This window comes from Lodderomyces elongisporus, chromosome 3 (assembly GCF_030384665.1).
Source record: "Lodderomyces elongisporus chromosome 3, complete sequence".
NCBI lineage: Eukaryota > Fungi > Ascomycota > Pichiomycetes > Serinales > Debaryomycetaceae > Lodderomyces > Lodderomyces elongisporus.
The window spans coordinates 1,881,704-1,900,322 of record NC_083675.1 but is presented as its reverse complement, the minus strand read 5'-3'; the positions used below and the strand labels follow the sequence as shown (position 1 = coordinate 1,900,322).

The 18,619-nt window shown below is 36.9% G+C and overlaps 8 protein-coding genes across 8 annotated transcripts; 3 read left to right on the top strand and 5 right to left on the bottom strand. All coding sequences in view use genetic code 12, as the record gives it.

Moving 5' to 3' along the window:
* Window positions 1-48: 48 nt before the first annotated feature.
* Window positions 49-1,470, bottom strand: ELP4 (Elongator subunit elp4; the record flags this gene model as incomplete). The annotated part of the gene is made up of 1 exon (XM_001525544.1): window positions 49-1,470. One exon carries the CDS (start codon window positions 1,468-1,470, stop codon window positions 49-51), a length of 1,422 nt encoding a protein of 473 aa, XP_001525594.2.
* A 441-nt stretch (window positions 1,471-1,911) lies between these two features.
* On the top strand, window positions 1,912-3,351 carry TMS1 (Membrane protein tms1; the record flags this gene model as incomplete). The annotated part of the gene is made up of 1 exon (XM_001525543.2): window positions 1,912-3,351. The coding sequence occupies one exon, from the start codon at window positions 1,912-1,914 to the stop codon at window positions 3,349-3,351; it is 1,440 nt and encodes a 479-aa protein (XP_001525593.2).
* Window positions 3,352-4,003: 652 nt separating this feature from the next.
* On the top strand, window positions 4,004-4,381 carry ATP20 (ATP synthase subunit G atp20; the record flags this gene model as incomplete). Its single annotated transcript, XM_001525542.2, has 1 exon — window positions 4,004-4,381. The coding sequence occupies one exon, from the start codon at window positions 4,004-4,006 to the stop codon at window positions 4,379-4,381; it is 378 nt and encodes a 125-aa protein (XP_001525592.1).
* Window positions 4,382-4,666: 285 nt separating this feature from the next.
* Window positions 4,667-6,328, bottom strand: ROK1 (RNA-dependent ATPase rok1; the record flags this gene model as incomplete). The annotated part of the gene is made up of 1 exon (XM_001525541.2): window positions 4,667-6,328. One exon carries the CDS (start codon window positions 6,326-6,328, stop codon window positions 4,667-4,669), a length of 1,662 nt encoding a protein of 553 aa, XP_001525591.2.
* Window positions 6,329-6,935: 607 nt separating this feature from the next.
* Window positions 6,936-7,706, top strand: PVL30_003008 (uncharacterized protein; the record flags this gene model as incomplete). Its single annotated transcript, XM_001525540.2, has 1 exon — window positions 6,936-7,706. The coding sequence occupies one exon, from the start codon at window positions 6,936-6,938 to the stop codon at window positions 7,704-7,706; it is 771 nt and encodes a 256-aa protein (XP_001525590.2).
* A 518-nt stretch (window positions 7,707-8,224) lies between these two features.
* On the bottom strand, window positions 8,225-9,379 carry PVL30_003007 (uncharacterized protein; the record flags this gene model as incomplete). The annotated part of the gene is made up of 1 exon (XM_001525539.2): window positions 8,225-9,379. One exon carries the CDS (start codon window positions 9,377-9,379, stop codon window positions 8,225-8,227), a length of 1,155 nt encoding a protein of 384 aa, XP_001525589.2.
* A 2,200-nt stretch (window positions 9,380-11,579) lies between these two features.
* On the bottom strand, window positions 11,580-13,937 carry BUL1_2 (ubiquitin ligase-binding protein bul1; the record flags this gene model as incomplete). The annotated part of the gene is made up of 1 exon (XM_001525538.2): window positions 11,580-13,937. The coding sequence occupies one exon, from the start codon at window positions 13,935-13,937 to the stop codon at window positions 11,580-11,582; it is 2,358 nt and encodes a 785-aa protein (XP_001525588.2).
* A 1,107-nt stretch (window positions 13,938-15,044) lies between these two features.
* Window positions 15,045-17,426, bottom strand: BUL1_1 (ubiquitin ligase-binding protein bul1; the record flags this gene model as incomplete). Its single annotated transcript, XM_001525537.2, has 1 exon — window positions 15,045-17,426. One exon carries the CDS (start codon window positions 17,424-17,426, stop codon window positions 15,045-15,047), a length of 2,382 nt encoding a protein of 793 aa, XP_001525587.2.
* Between the last annotated feature and the right edge of the window lie 1,193 nt (window positions 17,427-18,619).

Sequence of the window (18,619 nt, the reverse complement as noted above, 5' to 3'; positions counted from 1 at the left end):
AAAAAATTATATATTAAACACACATCTACCCTACAGAAATCTAAAAATCTAAAAATCAATGCTTTTGGTAGTTTGACCACCTTCGGGCGTGACTTTACTCTTTTCATCTTCTTTTGAATCGTGTTCGACTGGAATACCCCAAACTTCAATTTCAAACTTCTTCTTTCCATTCTTAAAAGCATACTCTCCGTCATGAACCATCATCAATCCCTTTTCTGATAAGATAGGCAACTTAATTATATTCACCAAACCCTGTTGGATTTTAGCGGGCTCGTTTTTGTAGGCTTTTTCAATCAATTGGGTCATTTCTTGATTGAATGGCTGCAAGTGAATCACTGCATCAAACAACGTTTCAAATATACCAGTTAATGAGCTGGACCTCGGAAACAAATCAAGTGGAAGCGAAGCTATCACTACAAGATTGTTCTCATATCGACGTAACAAAGATCTAAGGGAATGTACGAATGGGAAAATAACAGTAGGGCCACTAAATGTAGGTGGATATAATGATGGATTTAGCAAACCTGGGATAACTAATCTAATAACTTTTAATGGATTGGATCTAAGTTGGGTCTTGATAATACTCTCAATTTGGGTAATAATGGCCGTTGCTGAACTCGACATTGGAACATACGAGATTTCTTGAGGACTAGGACCAGGCACAAGTTTCTGAGTGATGTCGAATTGATTATTGTAGTGCTCGTATGCAGTGTTTGTTGCATCATCTTTATTCTTCCCCAGTTCTTCAGCTTTCTTATTTAGTCCATACCGCCAAGCAATTTTCATCTTCAGTTCATCTCTAGCTACATTCGAGTTGTGTGCAATATTTGAAACACTCAATTTTGATTCATTTTCGGCAATTCTGGCCTTTTTCTGCTCCCTCGACGATCCCTTGTACAATCCTGGAAGATCATTTGACCAGTATGGTGACATTCCAAAAACAATCACATGCGAATGCAAAGTATTTGGCTCTATCCTATTATGCATTATCCCTTGCGATGCAAACGCTCTTAACAATACAGTGGCAAAGTCAGTCGTTCCCGACTCCTCCACCAAAATAGAATTTCCAATTGGCAATCCTTGATGCAAAAGGATCTTATCTAGATCTGAACTGCCCGTCAGTACTGTTGGTTGGGAATTGCTCAACGAGGGTCGAACTCCAGGGTTTTGCATTATTCGTATAGACAAGTCATCCTCTATAGCATCTCGCAGCTTCACCGATGCTACTCTGTGTTGTTGGGTAGGACCAGAAGTACGAATTGCAGAGTTAGATGAAGAAACGGATGATAAGGATGGGATGGGACGCCCAATAGTACTGAAACTAGACTGTCTATTGGTTGTTAATGGTACTTGTTGGACTCGAGTTGGCATACCTCTGGGGCCACCTATTGTTCCAGCACCAGCACCAGCACCGGGACTGCCAGTAGCACCGCCGCCATTTACGATTTCGCCTCTTTTTCTAAATGACATAGTTGCTAATGATGTTTTTTTTTCACTTAGTCTAGATAAGCAAAATAATCGATCGGAGAAAGCCTTGCTTATCTCATCTTTTTATGATTTTTTTTTTCTTATTTTTGGTTACTTTTCTCTCTCCCTAATTTTCTAGTAATCAAATCTGGTAGCCTGAAGATCTGAAATTTGCGAAAAAAAAAAATGAGGGGTCAGCCACAAACAACGCAATATGAAGTTTGTTTGTTTTTTTCGTTTTTGCCTCGAATCTCTTAACCCCCCTTCCTTTACCCATCTATTTACCTTTGCACTGCCTGTTTGTAAACTGAATCATATATAAAGAACAACAACTGCAACAACAACTGCAACAACAACTGCAACAACAACTGCAACTACAACAACTACAACAATTACAATATCTTTATCAGAAAAACCAAAAATAATTAATAATTCAACCGCAGTATGGGTGCAGCAATATCACTACCTTTGATGCCGATATCATCGTTGGCATCGTGCTTTGGTGCAGCTGCGTGCTCAGCATTCTGCACATCCATTGGTGGTACATTTAGCTCATCAATAATGACGAGAATCACGTATGCAATAATACTACTTATAAACTCACTTTTGTCCTGGATAGCGTTGTCCCCGTTTATTGTGCATAAACTTGAAAAAGCATCCTTTGGATTTATAAATATTCGATGTGGACCCGATGGGAGTCAATGTATAAGCTTTACTTCCGTGCATAGGATAAATTTTGCTCTTGGATGTCTTCACCTTATATTGGCTGCTTTGCTTATAGATGTCAAGTCTACAAGTAACCCAAGAGCAGTAATACAAAATGGAGCCTGGAAAATGAAAATATTCGCTTGGATTTCCTTTATACTCATCAACTTTATCCTCATACCAGATGAATTTTTTGTTTTTTACGGAAATCATATTGCCATAATCTTTTCAACGATATTTTTGGGAATTGGTCTTATCCTCTTGGTTGATTTTGCCCATGCATGGGCCGAAACGTGTTTGGAAAAGATTGAGATGGAAGAGCTAACGGGAGAAGGAGATGCTGGTTTTTGGAAGAAACTATTAATTGGAGGAACGCTTACCATGTATATTACCAGTATCATATTAACAATTGTTATGTACTGGTTTTTTGCCGGTAAAGGTTGTTCAATGAATAAAACTGCAATTAGCTTGAATGTAGTGTTTGCCACTATTATATCCGGAATGTCGATCCACAATACTGTGCAAGAGTACAATTCACATGCTGGGTTGGCGCAATCGTCGATGGTGGTGTTTTACTGCACCTATTTGGTGATGTCTGCAGTAGCTTCAGAGCCAGATGACAAATTCTGTAATCCATTAATTAGATCGAGAGGGACTAGAACAGCCAGTGTTGTTCTAGGAGCATTTTTCACATTTATTGCTGTTGCATATACTACAACGAGAGCAGCTGCCAATTCTGCATTTAGCACCGAGCACGATATTGCAACCACTGGGTCGGGATCATTATCTACTGCAATGGCAACCACGAGTCAACCAGCGATTAGGAACGAAATGAGATACCAGGCTATTAAGCAAGCTGTTGACGAAGGGTCGTTACCAGAGAGTGCATTAACGCAGCAAGATTTGTATGACGATGAAAGTACCGGAGACGAAGAGAAGGCTTCAGTTCAATACAACTATTCCTTATTCCATCTCATCTTTTTCATGGCGACACAATACGTGGCCACCTTGTTAACAATCAATGTAAAGCAAGATGATTACGGTGATTTTGTTCCCGTAGGTAGAACTTATTTTGCAAGTTGGGTCAAGATTGTAAGTTCATGGGTTTGTTTTATTCTTTACGGATGGAGCTTAATTGCTCCAGTTATTTGGCCCGATAGATTCGGTGTCCAACTTTAGATTTACATGTAATAAACTATTTTAATGTTTTAGTAAAGCATTTCACTAGTAATGGAATGTTTGCTCTTGTAGTACTCTTGTTGCATCTATCACACCTTTATTGTATATATATATATATAAGAAACATTGAGAAAAAAAGAATAAAATGAATCAAGAATCAAGGTGTATTATTTGATTGTTTGTATAATACAAAAAAATAATAAAAATTTAGTAGGTAAAAGCGACGAAGGATACACATGATCTTATTGGTCAGGAAGCCTCTACCAAATCACTATTGTTTTTTATTTTTATTTTTTATTTTTTGTTTTATATTTTTTTTTTTTGCTTTCTCTGTTTCCCTAATTTGAATTACTCGGCACTAAATTTGGTAAACACAAACCCTTGTAGAGAGACAAAGTGCGAGAGCTAAAGCTAAAGCTAAAGCGAAGGACGAAAAGAGAAAGAGAAAAACAGACATTGTGCGAGAGAAAAAGCAAAAGGGAAAAGAGAAAAGAGAAAAGAGAAAAGAGAAAAGGAAAAGGAAAAGGAAAAAAAAAAAAAACTAGTGGGAAATTTTTCAACAGAAGTATAGGCGGAGAGATTTTGACTGAATTGTAGAGACTACCTTCCAATCAAACTACACACATACACATATTCATACACATCACTAGACATGTCCGCCATTGTATCAAAAGCAGCTGGTCTTGCTAACTCCTTGATCTCCAAGTCAAATGAACTTGTGACAAAGTCTATCTACTGGAGCAAAGTTGGTTTAGAATTATCAAAGAATGTCATTCAAAAAGAAGGCATGGGCATTCCAACAGGGAAACAATTTGAATCCGTATACCAATGTGCTGTGAAGCTCATCAAGTCACCCCAAGAACAACAAAAATTGATTGAGCAAGCTAAGAAATTCAGACCAGACACTAAACAAGCAGTCCAATATGGTGTTTACGGTGTCCAGATAGTCGGTTTCTTTTCACTCGGTGAAATCATTGGAAGAAGAAGCTTATTTGGTTACCCAAAATTGGACAACTCGCACCACCATTAAGGAAGAAAGTAGAAGAATGAATTTTTGGAGAGAAAAAAGACATTGGTCATGATGAAGATGAGAAACATGTATATTACATTCTAGAATAATCTATTCTTTTGCAAATTGAATTTTGAATTTGCTTACAAGTTTTGTGGGAAAGTTGAGATTTAGCACTTTATATAAATATTTATAAATTTATTTGTATATATATATATATATATATATATATGTTTATCTTTACTTTTTAAAAAAAAAAATTTACTTATATCTACGTATCTATTATATGTAATGTATACTCTTACATTATTGTTCTGACTCGGCTTGCTTCCTTCGTTTTGAAGCCTCAATCATATTTTGTCTTTGTTTCCTCTTTTGCTTAATAACACTCGGTACTGTACTAATCTTTTTCCTTTCAATCTCATGCGTCTTAACTGCTCGCTTTTCTCTTTTTGAAAGCTTTCCCAAATCCTCCATCCAATCGCTGAGTCCATCTGTGCATCCTGATTGCTTCATAACATTGATTATTGGCTTGACAGCCTTGTCGTCTTCCTTTGTGAAAAATGTAACAGCTTTTCCAGAACGACCACCTCGACCAGTTCTACCTATTCTGTGTACATAAGCCTGGGCACTCTGAGGTACATCATAGTTGATGACCATGTTAACGCCCTTGAAGTCGACACCTCTTGCAAGAACATCAGTTGTTATCAAAACCCATATATCACCATTTTTAAAACGTTTGATCACCTCATCTCTTTGCTTTGGGGTTCTCTCCGCATGTATGACATCGACGTTGAGCTTATCATATACCAATTCATGGAAAAGAGCTTTGGCTCTGGTAATCGATTGCAAAAATATAATAATGGGAGGTTTAAACTCACCGTTCTGGATCATCTGTCTGATTGCCAATAATTTACCTTCTTCGTTTCCTGTAAACACTAATTTCTGCTCAATCGTGTTACTTGCTGCTTCTTTGTGGCCAATAATGACCCTTATTGGGTCCTTCATGATCGAGTGAGCCATTTCCTCGACACCTGAAGGGATCGTTGCTGAAAACATGGATTTCCTAATCTTGACGTTTGTGCAATGGGATAACAACTCATCTGTCTGCTCGGCAAATCCATGATCAAATAATTTGTCTGCCTCATCAATAACAAGTTGAGTGACTTTTGAAAGGTCAACTTTGCCTAGCTTGACAACATCGATAAGTCTTAATGGGGTAGAGACAAGGATATCATATTTTGAGGCCTTGACAACGTCATTACTTATTTTACCAGCTAACTGCTTGGATAAGATTGCTATGTTGAGACCTTTACCTTTGGAGATAATTTCCAACTGCTGGAATATTTGAACAGCCAACTCGTTTGTTGGTGAAATGATGAGTCCTCTTATGCCGTGGTTTTTCAGCACGTTTTGAGAAACGAGTTGTTGGAGTAATGGTATCAAAAATGCCAAAGTCTTACCAGAACCAGTTGGTGCACACGCGATAAGGTCTCTATTGGTCAATGTAATGGGGATAGCTTCGCACTGAATGGGTGTTGGCTCAACAAACTCTGCGTCTAACAAATTGGAGAGCACCCTTTTATCAATTTTGAACCTTCCAATCATATCTTGAAATGACCCAATTGGAATTGGTATATCATCACCTGTAACTTTCGATTTATGCAGATTTCGGAAAACTCTTGCGTCCTCTTCACTTTCTAACTCAAGTGGAGGTACAATTTCTGCAACAGATTCACGTTCTTCGTCCTTGTTTTTGGACTTTAAGATTTTTGATGATGGTTCGTCCAGTTTGCGGTGACTTTTTGTTCTGAAAAAGTCTGTTTCTCTCTCGACCTCATCAAGAAGATGTTCATGTTTATTCGCAGTACTCGGCAGTGACAGTTTGATAAGTGATGAGTTGGTAGACGTTTGATCCTTTTTCTTGTTGATACTGGCACCTCTACTAAGAATCCTGAAAATATCCATCCTGTGTAAGCAAAATAAAATAAAGTTGATGCAGTGACTATAGGTAAAATATTAAAATGTTTGTGTTTTGTTTTTTTCTTATTGGTTGAATAAATTACTCGTAGTTTATGGGATTTGTGAATGTGAAAGCTGTAGTTATTCCAGAAGTAAGTCGTACATATTTGAGATGACCTGGATCAAGACTGGGAAGAGGAGAGAGTCTCATCTTAGAAACATATCTTTAGGTGATAGTATCGCTACCATTCGCATTTCACCAGTATAATATCATTAACAAACAATTAAACACTTTCACTCGCACTCGCACTCACAAATACAAATACAAATTGTCTCTTTGTTTCACACAGTTAAAAATCAACAGTTAGGGAAAAACATGAAGAGGGTAATAAAAAAAAAAATTTGTTGCATTTCTCACCAGATGTAAAAAAAAAAAAAAAACGAAAACGAAAACGAAAAACGAAAACGAAAACCAAAGAAAAAATAGAAAAAGTGTAAAGAAAAGAACGCATATAGTTGTCAACGTCTAATACCATATTTAAAATCCAACTCAGCAAGCTATAGTTTGGAAGAAGACGGATACACAAGAGATTTATAATACTGTGAAACGAAAATGAGCGTACGGTCGGTTGTGCAATCAAACAACCTTTTGAAGAGCAGGCTGAGCCAGCTTTCAAGCACACAAACTTTAAGAAGAAGAATGCCAACCACAATCTCCAACTTTAACTCCTTTAACTCCTCCAACTTTCTCAACACTTTCAACAAGACATTCACGAGATCAATTTACTTGCATAGCGGTTCTAGGATAGAAGGTTTGAAAAGAGACCCCAAGGAGGTATTCAAGAACCAAAAGGGTGTGCAATACGGAGCTAATGACCAAACCTTAAGTCTGATCAAATCCTTTTTAGGTTCGAAATATCAAATACCCGATGATGTAGCTTTACAAATCATTACTCACAAATCCTTTGGTAATGGAATGAAGCCATACAATATCAAGTTATCGGTGATGGGCTCTAAGCTACTCAAATTATACACGGCAAAATACGTTATACATCAACAATCAACTACTCCAGATAAGATCAAAATTGAAGGTAAGGATTTGACCAAGTTGGGCAGTCTCTACTCGAAAGAACTTAGCGGACGAGATGCTGCTGGATATTTTGCCAAAGTCGAAAATTTAAATAAAACCATGTTTTGGGTATCTCGAGACCCTACAGCAAGTTTTGAAGCTAGTGGTGAATTAAAAGTTAGCGGTCAGCTTGTACACAGTTTAATTGGAGCAGTCAATTTTTACCACGGGAAGGATGTGGCAGAAGAGTTTATTGGGGAAAAGATTATGAAAGGGCTTGAAGAGATTACAAAGCAACTTGTCACGAACCAATAGAAATAATGTATATAGATTAAAAAACACTTTTTTTCGATAAAAAAAAAAAGAAAATGGACAAGAAAAAGGTAAAAAGCACATTGACCCAATAATTTTGTTCTACTATTCTTTTCTTTTCTTTTCTTTGCATTTATTCTTTTTTTTTCCTTTCTTTTCCTTTTCTTTTCTACAATTAATCATTTGATAATTTACCATGTTGGTAACATTGAAACTTTACAAACATTCATCATCACAATGCTTTGTTATGTGTTTTAAACTACATTGGATATTGATATTTGCTAAAAAAATTTCACCGGCAGACAAATAAAAAAAAATAGACATTATAAATGCTGCCCTCCATTTGATTTCTACTTTCTCCTCTACTTCATTTACAATATATGATTATTTTAAACTTCAGTAATAATTTCAAATTCAAATTTTTAAATTTATTCAATTGAAACAAAGTATACAAACTGTATAAAAATAGAATACAAATACAAAATAATAAATTATAAATTTATACTGGCACATCAGTACCATTATGATCTGTATTGGGACTTAGCAGCTTCGTAACCCTTGTTGAATTCACGGTGTGCTTCCTCCTTCAAGTGGTCTGGCAATTGAGCAATCTTGGCATCCAAGGTGTCGTTACCAGTCTTGAAGTGGTGGCCAGATGAGGAACCTGATGTACCTGAAGAACCGTATCCGGTAGTACCAGTGGATCCTGCACCTACACCTGAACCTGAACCTGAACCGTATCCTGAACCTGTTGTACCGTAGTTAGATCCTTGGGTGTTGTTGTAGTTGGAACCAGTAGCATGCTTGGATGAATCGTGGTGACCAGTGAGACCTGAACCAGTACCAGAGTGTTGACCCAGTGAGTACTCATTACCATAAGCGCCAGAAGTAGCAGAGGTACCAGTGGTACCGTGAGTACCATGAGTACCATGAGTACCATGAGATCCGTGTGCAGTTTGGTTGTATTCACCAGCACTAGTTTTGCTTGGCAAACCGTCACCACCAGAACCGTATGGTGCATTGCTTGTAGATGGATTGGTAGTACTGTAACCAGCATTACCAGAGTTTACAGCCGATTGGCCTGCTGAACCATGACCAGATGATCCGTAAGCTGCAGCACCGGCAGCTCCAGTAGCAGCGGTAGCTCCAGTACCTGTACCAGAGTGACCAGTTGAGGAGTGGTGGTTACCGCTGTGGTGACCATGTTGACCAGAAGTCGAGGTGCTGTCGTAACCTTGGTTTCCGTAACCAGTCGAGGATGACTTGTCACCGTAGCCAGACGATGATGTGGTGGATTGATTACCATAAGCATCTGAACCATGTGTACCATGTGTACCATGTGAACCGGTGGTTTGGTTACCGTAGGCATCGGTAGTACCTGAAGAGGTACCGTGTGTACCGTGGGAGCCGGATTGACCTGCACCGTAAGCTCCAGCACCAACACCTGCAGCACCTGCACCAGCGGCACCACTGCCTACACCAGCACCGGTGTTTGAGCCTGTGCCTGAACCAGTAGTACCAGAAGAAGACTTGTTACCATAACGTTCTTGGTATTTTTCTTGAGCAAAGTCAGTACCTGTTTGGCCGTCCTTACCTCCGGCATATTTACCAGCTTGTTGGTTGGCGTTATCAACGTCGTCCTTTTTAAGTCCTTTCAATTTGTCGGTTAAACCCATTGTGTAAGTTTGAAGTTATTTGTTTTTTTGTTTAAAAAAAAAAATGTAGTTGTTGTTGTAGTAATTATTCTATATCTATATTTCTTGCTGTGATGAAGAAGTATTCGATATTGATTGTAATGTAAAAAGATATAAAGAGAAAAAAGAAAAAAGAAGATTTGAGATTTGGATCTAGAGACAGATTGATGGAAGAATTGGTCTCTTTATATATTCCAAATTCAGCTCCACAATTGAGCCATTGAGATTTCCAAAGATTGCTTTGGTAAGAGCCACGTTTTACCGCAATTGTCAACATTGCGGTACCCTTAAGCTTGCGCTTCATGATCATCTATTCTTCTCCTTTGTTAACTCTCCTCTTCTCTTTTACTACTACTATTACTATTACAACTACCAACACTATTAATAACCTCCTCCTCTTCCCCCCCCCCCCTACTTTAATATTTAAGTTTGCTCTTTGCAACATAAAGAATAAAAAATAAAAATAAATAAATGTAAAAGAGGGCAATAAAAAAAGGGGGGGGAGAAATTAAAACAAAATAAAGAGCAATTGTATTTCCACTACTTTGTTCAGTCTTCTATTGTGAGGAGAACAAGAACACTGTCTACTTTACTTTCTACTATGTTGCTATTCCTAAAAAATGGGTGCAAAGTTGCAAAAAAAAAAAAAAATAGAGAATAAAAAAATAAAAAATAAAGAATATAAAAAATAAAAAATAAAAAGCAGTAGAGAATGGAAGAGAGAGAAAATTTCACTTTGATGCGAGCTGTTGGTATTGCAAGCCACAATTGAAAGTTCGGTAGCAAATGTTGCTATTTCGAATTGTACCTATTCATTAACCAAGCAATTTTCAATTTATTTTGGAATTGAGGGGGCAAAGAAGTTGTTGGGTCAGTCTTAAGTGGTTGGTATTGGTGGTGTGTTTTGTCTTCAACCCCCCTACCTCACTCCCAAAAGAAAGAAAAGTAAACATTTTGAAATAAAGTGTGAAATTGTTTATTTTCCCTCGAAAAAAAAAGTAAAAATAAAATAAATAAAAAATAAGAATAAAAAATAAAATAAAAATTAAATAAAAAAAGTATTGAAGAAAAAATGTTCTCCAAACTTTGGGGTGTGGTTTTTTTGTGTAATTCTTTCTCTAAGTATTTTACCAATACAGACAACAGAGCCAAAAACAATCAGAATGACACAGTGTCAGAGAGCAAGCTAAAGCGTTTTTTCCTCCAAAATACACACTTGGACATACACTATCCAATATAGTTTACATAGTTTACATAGTCTACACCACACTTGCCAAATGGACTGTTTCATCTGAAATTCGGGTGTGGCATTACATCACATTGTGGACATCGATATAGGAGACCTCCAATTGACTCAATTGCTATTGGCATCAACAATGTTTCGTCGAGTCTCATGACGTCAGTTTTATTGGTCTCTGAACCTACTAATAGTAAAACAAACAAACAAACAAACAAACAAACAAATAATAGAAGAAGAAGAAGAAGAAGAAGAAGAAAAAAAAAGAGGATGGAAAAGGTGATTGCATGAGTTAAAGCCAATATCGGAAATTCAGGGGCTGCGTGCAAAGTATACAATAAATAACATTCTCCTAACCACAATATCAACTACACCTACCAAAACTATTACCACAACTACCACAACTACAACTATTACTATTACCACAACTGCTTTTCCCCTAACTTTACCATCTCCCTTGTGTCTTTTAAAATCATTTATTTCTTCTGGTCAACTTGGCAAGCATTAAATATCTACCATGCTTAATGCTCTCCTCTACAAGTGTGACATCATTTCATGCAATTTTTAGAATTTCTATTTTTTATTTGAAAAAAAAACAAAAGAAACGGAAAAGAAAAGAAACACCGATGAAAAAGAACCCTTTCCTTTAGCAATTGTTTGTTTGTTTGTAAATTATTTGGTCTGTTTTCATCCTACTCCCATGCATTCAACGATATATTCTACATGAAAAATGTAATTCGGGCTTGCCATAGAACTGTGCCTCGTTCTTTTTTTAAAAAAAACAAGAAACAAAAGAGGAAAAAGAGAAATGAAACAAAATAAAGCAAAATAAAGCAAAATAAAAACGTTGCTAACTTTAAAAAATGTCATCATCAGTCATTAGTCTATCAAAATCTACTCACTTTAGTAACACTCTGAAAGTGCTTCACAAGAAAAATTCCCCTCTTAAGTTTTGTCTATAAAAACAGGTACTTTGAGCCTTGCACAATCACCTCCACTTAAATGTATCTTGATATTAATATGGTAAAACCTGCACATATAGCATGCTTGGAAATTTGGAACTAAACTCATGGTGTTGAATGATTTTGTTTCTGGGTTGCTGCTACTGCCTTTCAATGTAAGTTTTTCTAGGTTTACATTAAAATCAAATGATGCCTTTGCAGTAATCGTATTCAATTGCGGCTCTTTCTTAATAACCCACGGCAAATTCTCATTTTTGAAATTCTTGCCATTTACTTTGCAATTCAACACAGACAATTTCATCACTTTTTCCTCCAACTCGCTGATGGATGTCAAATCATGAAGCAACTGCTTGTTCATACGGAACCTCTCCGAACCCAAAACGTGCGAAATAGTGTGCAACTCTTCAAGCTGTTTTTTAATTGGCTGAACGATATTTTTCTTGAATGTATCCTTATCTTCATATTCTTTATAATTGTGTGGAACCTTGTTGTAAACAAGATCATGGTTAAACTCAAGCCCAATAGGGTAGTTCATCGAACTGATTGTATGAACTACAAACTCGGCATTAAACTCTTTGATTGTAGGTGGCTTAAATGACTTTTCCGTTAATGAACGCGACGTGACAACCATTTCAATGGGAATCGACAAGTTCCAGTCCCGTGCCAAATTAAGATCCACATCTTCCCTAAAATTTGGTGGCGGTATGTATGAGATATGGTATTCGATTTTGGGGGTCTTTACCTGAAGCACACCCATGTTTTTCGCCCCAGTCAAGTGTTTCTTGATAATGGGTACAAACATTTCGTAATATTCTGTGTCTTTATTGGAAAAGATACCAGACTTTGAACTTCGCGCTGTATCAACTTCTCGCTTATAACTTTGTCTCACTTTTGCCAAATCAATCTCTTCTTGAGTCATTTCTTGTCCCGCTTGAAAATTGAACTCCGCCTTGGTATTCTTCAGGGCTTTGATCAACCGATGGCCCAGCTCAATTTTTTCGTCGGCTTGCTTGATCAAGTTATCATACAATAATTTATTTTCAACCTTCTTCATAAGCTTTTCCAGTTCACTAGGAGAATTGGATTCAGCAACAACTCTAACAAAATTTGTCAACTCTTTTAAAATCACATACTCATCACCAATAGGATTAACCAATTTTGCATTGAAACGAGTTTTGGGAACTTTAAATTTACCAAACTCCTTCTCCCATTTCAGTTTCCTGCCAATAAATCTTGCCATTGCACCATAAGATATTGACGAATTTAAAATTGAAAAGTCCCGTAGCCTCGTCCTCTCCTTTTCTGGGCAATGTGCAGTCTCCCATCTCGATAACCCCAAAGTTGGTGGTAACTCCATGTGTCGCGATAGATTATGCTCATTACACACTGTGTCTAATAAATTGCGAGGAATTCTAAACGAGAAAAACCGTTTATAAATTCTATTTGGTAAAATCTCACGTTTTGGAACAAAGAATAGATACGAGCCGTCTCGTGGATCGCGGGGATTATCATCGGCACCATAATGCACACTTCTTGTCTCTGACTTTAGTCTATTGATATACCCGGTATTCCAGCTTCCTGAAAAGTCAAACATTTCCAAAAACCGATGAATCTTTTTTGGCACTGTATCTTTCGCATCGGCTGAGTTGGCAACCATAAAGTTCCCTTCAAATAACAAATAAAACATATCGAAAGGAATACGTTTATCCGATGTATTTTGAATAGTAATAAATCCATTCAACAAATCTCCTTGCTTGAACTCGTACAATGAAGGATCAATTATCTCGGGCTCCTTCCCAATTTCTCCAATATCCTTGGTATAATATATTTTGATTACAACAGATCTAGAAATCTCGTGGTCCTCAAAAGTTAAATTGGGGATCCTATGAGCATTGTCCAAAATTGTCTCTTTCCAACTATATTGATCAGTAACAATCAATGGAGTTCCCGATCTCCCAAGAGCTGGAGCCAGTAGAACTGGAACTAGCGAGTTGCTATTGCCCCTTTCTGGACTCTGCGGTCGTAGTACGGGACTTGTAGATTGCGAATTTGGTAAAGAAGAATGCGACAAATTTGGTGTTAACATTAGTCCATTTGAATATGCTGGGGTGGTTGGACTTGTCAATGATGTTGGAGTAGATGGCATAGTCGTTAGTGCTGTTGGTGCTGTTGGTACCGAGGTGGAATCGTAATTTGGTGGAGGCACATCTTGATCTTGGCCACTTTCAGCAACAGAGGCATCAAGCCCCAATGTTGAGGCATACATGGAGTATGACGGTAGTATAGTGCCAAGTCTTTCATCAAAGATATCTGAATTAGTCTCTTTGGCCTTAGGGGTCATTGTTGGTTTGGGTAAAAGTGTGGGTGAAGGAGAATAAAGTTATTTATGTAGGTAACGCAGAAAATGACGGATATCAAACGGTGGTGAAATTTTTGATGTGAGACTATCCCCCGTGATAATGAAAGAGTCTTTTTTCTTTCTTTTGATTCTTTCTTTCTTTTTTTTTCTTTTCTTTTCTTTACTTTGCAATATTTGAATCTAGTTATTTAGCTTTTTCTTTGGAAAAAATGATATAATTCGTATCTGGTTTATTTCTTAGTAGAGCCGTGCAGATTATTGCAAGTGTGTAAAACTATTGAAATTTCGCTTGCTGAAGAACAAGTGTAAAATTAAGAAATAACCTCCGAAGCATGGATTTGAAAGGGAGAAGAAAAAGTTGAAAAAAAAAAAATAAATAAAAAAAAAATAAACGAAAAAATAAAAATACAAAATTGTGGCATTAATTTGACAGAAACACTTCAAGGCGGCGATGCGGTGTGACATTGTGTGTGGGGGGAGGGAGGAAAATAGTGAGAATGTTGGAACTAACAAGTTTATCGGCCAGTGGTTGAATAAAATACTAAACGAGACCTTGGTATCAATTTAGACTTAGTTTATTCCAACTTCAGCCCGCTGATGTTGTTTGAAATCTACTTTATTGTTAATCAAATAACCACGTTTTAGAACTTAAAGTCTCTCTTTGTCAAGAATTAGACTGCCAAATATTTTTATTCGTTATTTTTTTTTATTTTCTGGCATTTTGATCCCTCTATAATATTTTCCGCCAAATTCAAAAGTTAAGCGGCTTCTCGTTTTTAACTCGTTAATTAACTCTTTGCCTTAACTTCGTCTAGCTTTCCCTTCACACACACACACATACCATCTTTCACCTAAAAAGCCAATCGTAGAAAATAGAGACACTAGGTATAAATTTCTTTTCTTTCTTTATTCTTGTTTCTTTTTGTTATTATTTAATAGAAATTGAAATTAAGTTATTATTAAGTATCATCTATAAGGCTATCGTGATAATATATATTTATGTATATATGTATAAATAAGTTGAAAAATAAAACTATTAAAAAAACCAATTAATTAATGGAAAAGAGTATTAAATAAAAGGACACTAAATTATTCCATATCGACTTTGTCGATAAATACTGGGACCTTGACTCTTGCACAATCGTTGTTTGAAAACATCACAGTGATGCTCAAGTGATAGGACCTGCTCATATAACAGGATTGGAAATTAGGCACTAAGTTAACAACATTATATATTTTAAAGTTCTTACCACCCATTGGACAACCTTTTACCTTCATGGTATCCAAATTTAATGACAAATTTAATTTAGTAGAAGCCTTTACTGACCCCGTGGTTTGCAGAGGGTCGACTTCCCATGTGATATCTTTAGAATTGAATTGTTTATTGTTGACTTTAACATCATTTATTGTCAACTTCATTGCTTTTTCTTCTAGTTGGCAAATGGATTTAATATCATCGACAAGCTGTCTTTCAATACGAAACGAGTCGAGACCTATTTTTTTCGATAACTGGTAGAGTTCATTTGCTTGAAACTGTAATGGCTTAACAACATTTTCTCGGAAAGTGTCTTTATCATCGAAACAACGATGGTTGTTTGTTGCCTTGTTGAACATCAAGTCGTGGTTCAATTCAACTGCAATTGGTTTTTTTGCCGACCTGAGGGTCTGCGCAACCAACTCAACGGAAATTTCCTTAATCATGACTGGTTTGAATGATTTGCTCTTTGAACTATCGGTAACAGTTAAACTAATTGGTACATTTAACTTCCAACAAGGGTTCACATTTAAAGCAGTCAGAAGTTCTACGCCATCACGAAACTTTAATGGTGGGATATAGTCGAGATGGTACTCTGCTTTGGGAGTGGTCATGTCTATAGCACCCAATATCTTATCTCCTGTCAAAGACCTTTTCACATATGGTATCACAACCTCATAATTATCATCGCGGTTAATCTTTGACTTTATGTCTCGCACATGTTCAACATCGGGTTTGTATAGTTGCCTGCATTTTGCTGCGTTAATTTCAGTTTGTGTCAACAGTGGAAGAAGATCGGTTTCTTGGGAAAATATTGGTGTGTTGCTGCTGGACTCCAAAACCTTCAACATTCGCTTGCCATGTTCAATTCTCTCTGCAACTCTGGCAAGCAAATTTTCAAATAGCAACTTGTTTTCCACTTTCTTCATTAATTTTTCCAGCTCGCTATGCAAGTTGGTTTCAGCAACTACACGAATATAGTTTGTTCTTTCTTTCAAAATGATGTATTCATCACCAGTTGAGTTGACCAACTTGGCATCTTCTTCTCTTCTAGGAGGTTCAAATTTTCCAAACTCTCGTTCCCATTTCGACTTTCGACCAATAAATCTTGCCATAACACCATATGAGACTGAAGAGTCGTAAAGTGAAAGGTCTTGTAATTTTGATTTGGCCCTCTCGGGGTAATGACGCAATTCCCATCTGGATAATCCAATTGTGGGTGGCAATTCTACGTGCAGTGACAAATTGTGCTCATTGCATACACAGTCCAATAGCTTATGAGGAATGCGAAATGAGAAAAATCTCTTGTAGGTTCTTTTGGGCACTAATTCTCTCTTGGGACAAAAATATAAATATGATCCATCTAAAGGATCTATTACATCTCCAACGCATCCATGGAATAGATCTTCGCAATCTGTCTTTAGCCGATTGATATGCGCCTCGTTCCAACTGCCATAAAAGTCAAACATTTCCAAAAATCGTTGGATTTTTACTGGGATCGGGTCCTTAACGTCTTTTGTATTTGAAACCATAAAGTTTCCTTCAAATAATAAGTAGAACATTTCAAAGTTTATTGGTTTACTTGAGGTGTTTTTGATTGTGACGTACCCGTTTAACAAGTCGCCTTGCTTATACTCAAAGAGTGACGGATCAATCATCTCTGGTTGTTTGTTAACTTCGCCAACATCCTTGGTATAATAAATCTTGATCTCGACTGATTTGGGAAGCACGTGATCCTCAAACGTCATATTGGGCATTCTGTGGACATTATCTAAAATTGTTTCTTTCCAATTGTACTCATCTGTCACAATCAAAGGGTTGGAGGATGAGAAGGAAGCAGTACTTGCCACGGTATCAAGAGGAGCTAGTTCGTTTGTTGGAACAGACGGAGGTTGTGAGGAAGAAGAAGCTGATGCTGATGCTGATGCTGATGCTGAAGCAGAAACTGAAACTGAAGCAGCAACAGTAGTGGGTGGAGTCACTACGGATAATGCTCTAGCAGCTGTGTTTGAAGAAGCAATGCTATATTGATAGTCGGTATTAGCAGAATCATAATTTGGTGGTGGAACATAATTCTCATCTTCTTGATCACGATCCGATTCTGGTACTGTAGCATTGACACCAACAGTAGACGTGAACATTGAGTACGAGGGAAGAATAGAGCTCACCATTTCATCAAATAATTCGCCTTTAGCGTTTTTCGACTTTGAAGACATGTTTGCTTGTGTATGTGTGTATGTGTGTGCCTACTTTTAAATTTTTTTTTTAAGCAGTTAATTAAATATGTAGAGGGAAGGTATCTTTAAGGGAAATTTGGTATTAATGTGTAGATTTTGAAATTATATTTGCAAACCCTTGTATTTGTCTCCTTTGGTGCACTATTTATGGCAATTGGCTGCAATGAAGAAAAGTACGTGTATATATATGTATATATGTTTATATATATATATATATCCACTAATCAAATACTGAAAAAGGGCCAAGTCTCTTTTGTCTCTGCTGACAAATGTAATGTGGCTCTCCAATAGAATCGGAAATGGGAAATATAGCTTTATTTAAATTGGAAAGTGGGACTCATAAGGGTACTTGAGGTGGAGGGGAAAAAGAGGGAAGAAACTGAAGAAAAAGTATCTTGATGAGTCAGCTTCATATGTACTTTGTAGTTAGTCAAAATGTTTTATTTTAGAATATCATGTGCAACGGCCTAAGGAAAGTAGATCTACGTGGGAGTAGAAGACAATTGGCTGCTTTGGAAAACCTTAGTTCTATTTTAATTGTTTGTATCCATATTAGATTTTGGCCTTTTGGCGTTTTTGGCGCTTAACCCTTACTGTGCAGATTTAAAGCTTCATCTGAAAAAAAAAAACAAAAAAAAAAAAAACAAAGAATAAAAACGTACAACTAACCAAGCAACCGACAAAACGCAAATAACCAGGTCAACTCATAATTGTTTAAAAACAAACAAAAACAAAAAACCAAAAAAAAAAAGAAAGGGAACCTTAACTTTGCAACCAAAAGCCTCTCTATTGTTATTTGCTCTTTTGCAGTTGACCATATTAGTCATCATCTATTTGTAGCATACTAATTGTTTTTACAAAATCAGGTATATGTCTTGAACAAGTGTATCTGTTATATTGCCATGCCAGATTTTACTTTTCTGCTGTTGTCCTTGTTGTTGTCGTTTTTCTTGACGGAATTGGATATCCTATTTGAGAATCTTTGTAAGAGACGAAAAAAAAAACAGGGAAGGGAAAATAAAGTACTGCACTTATGTGAGGAGAACTTAAAGGACGGTGCAAGGTAGTGCAGCGCAACAGTTTAGCTCCGCGTACTATATGGTTATAGGTGGAGGTAAATCGATCCGATACGGAAATATGGGACCACCACCCCCCCTTCCTCCACCCAAGTT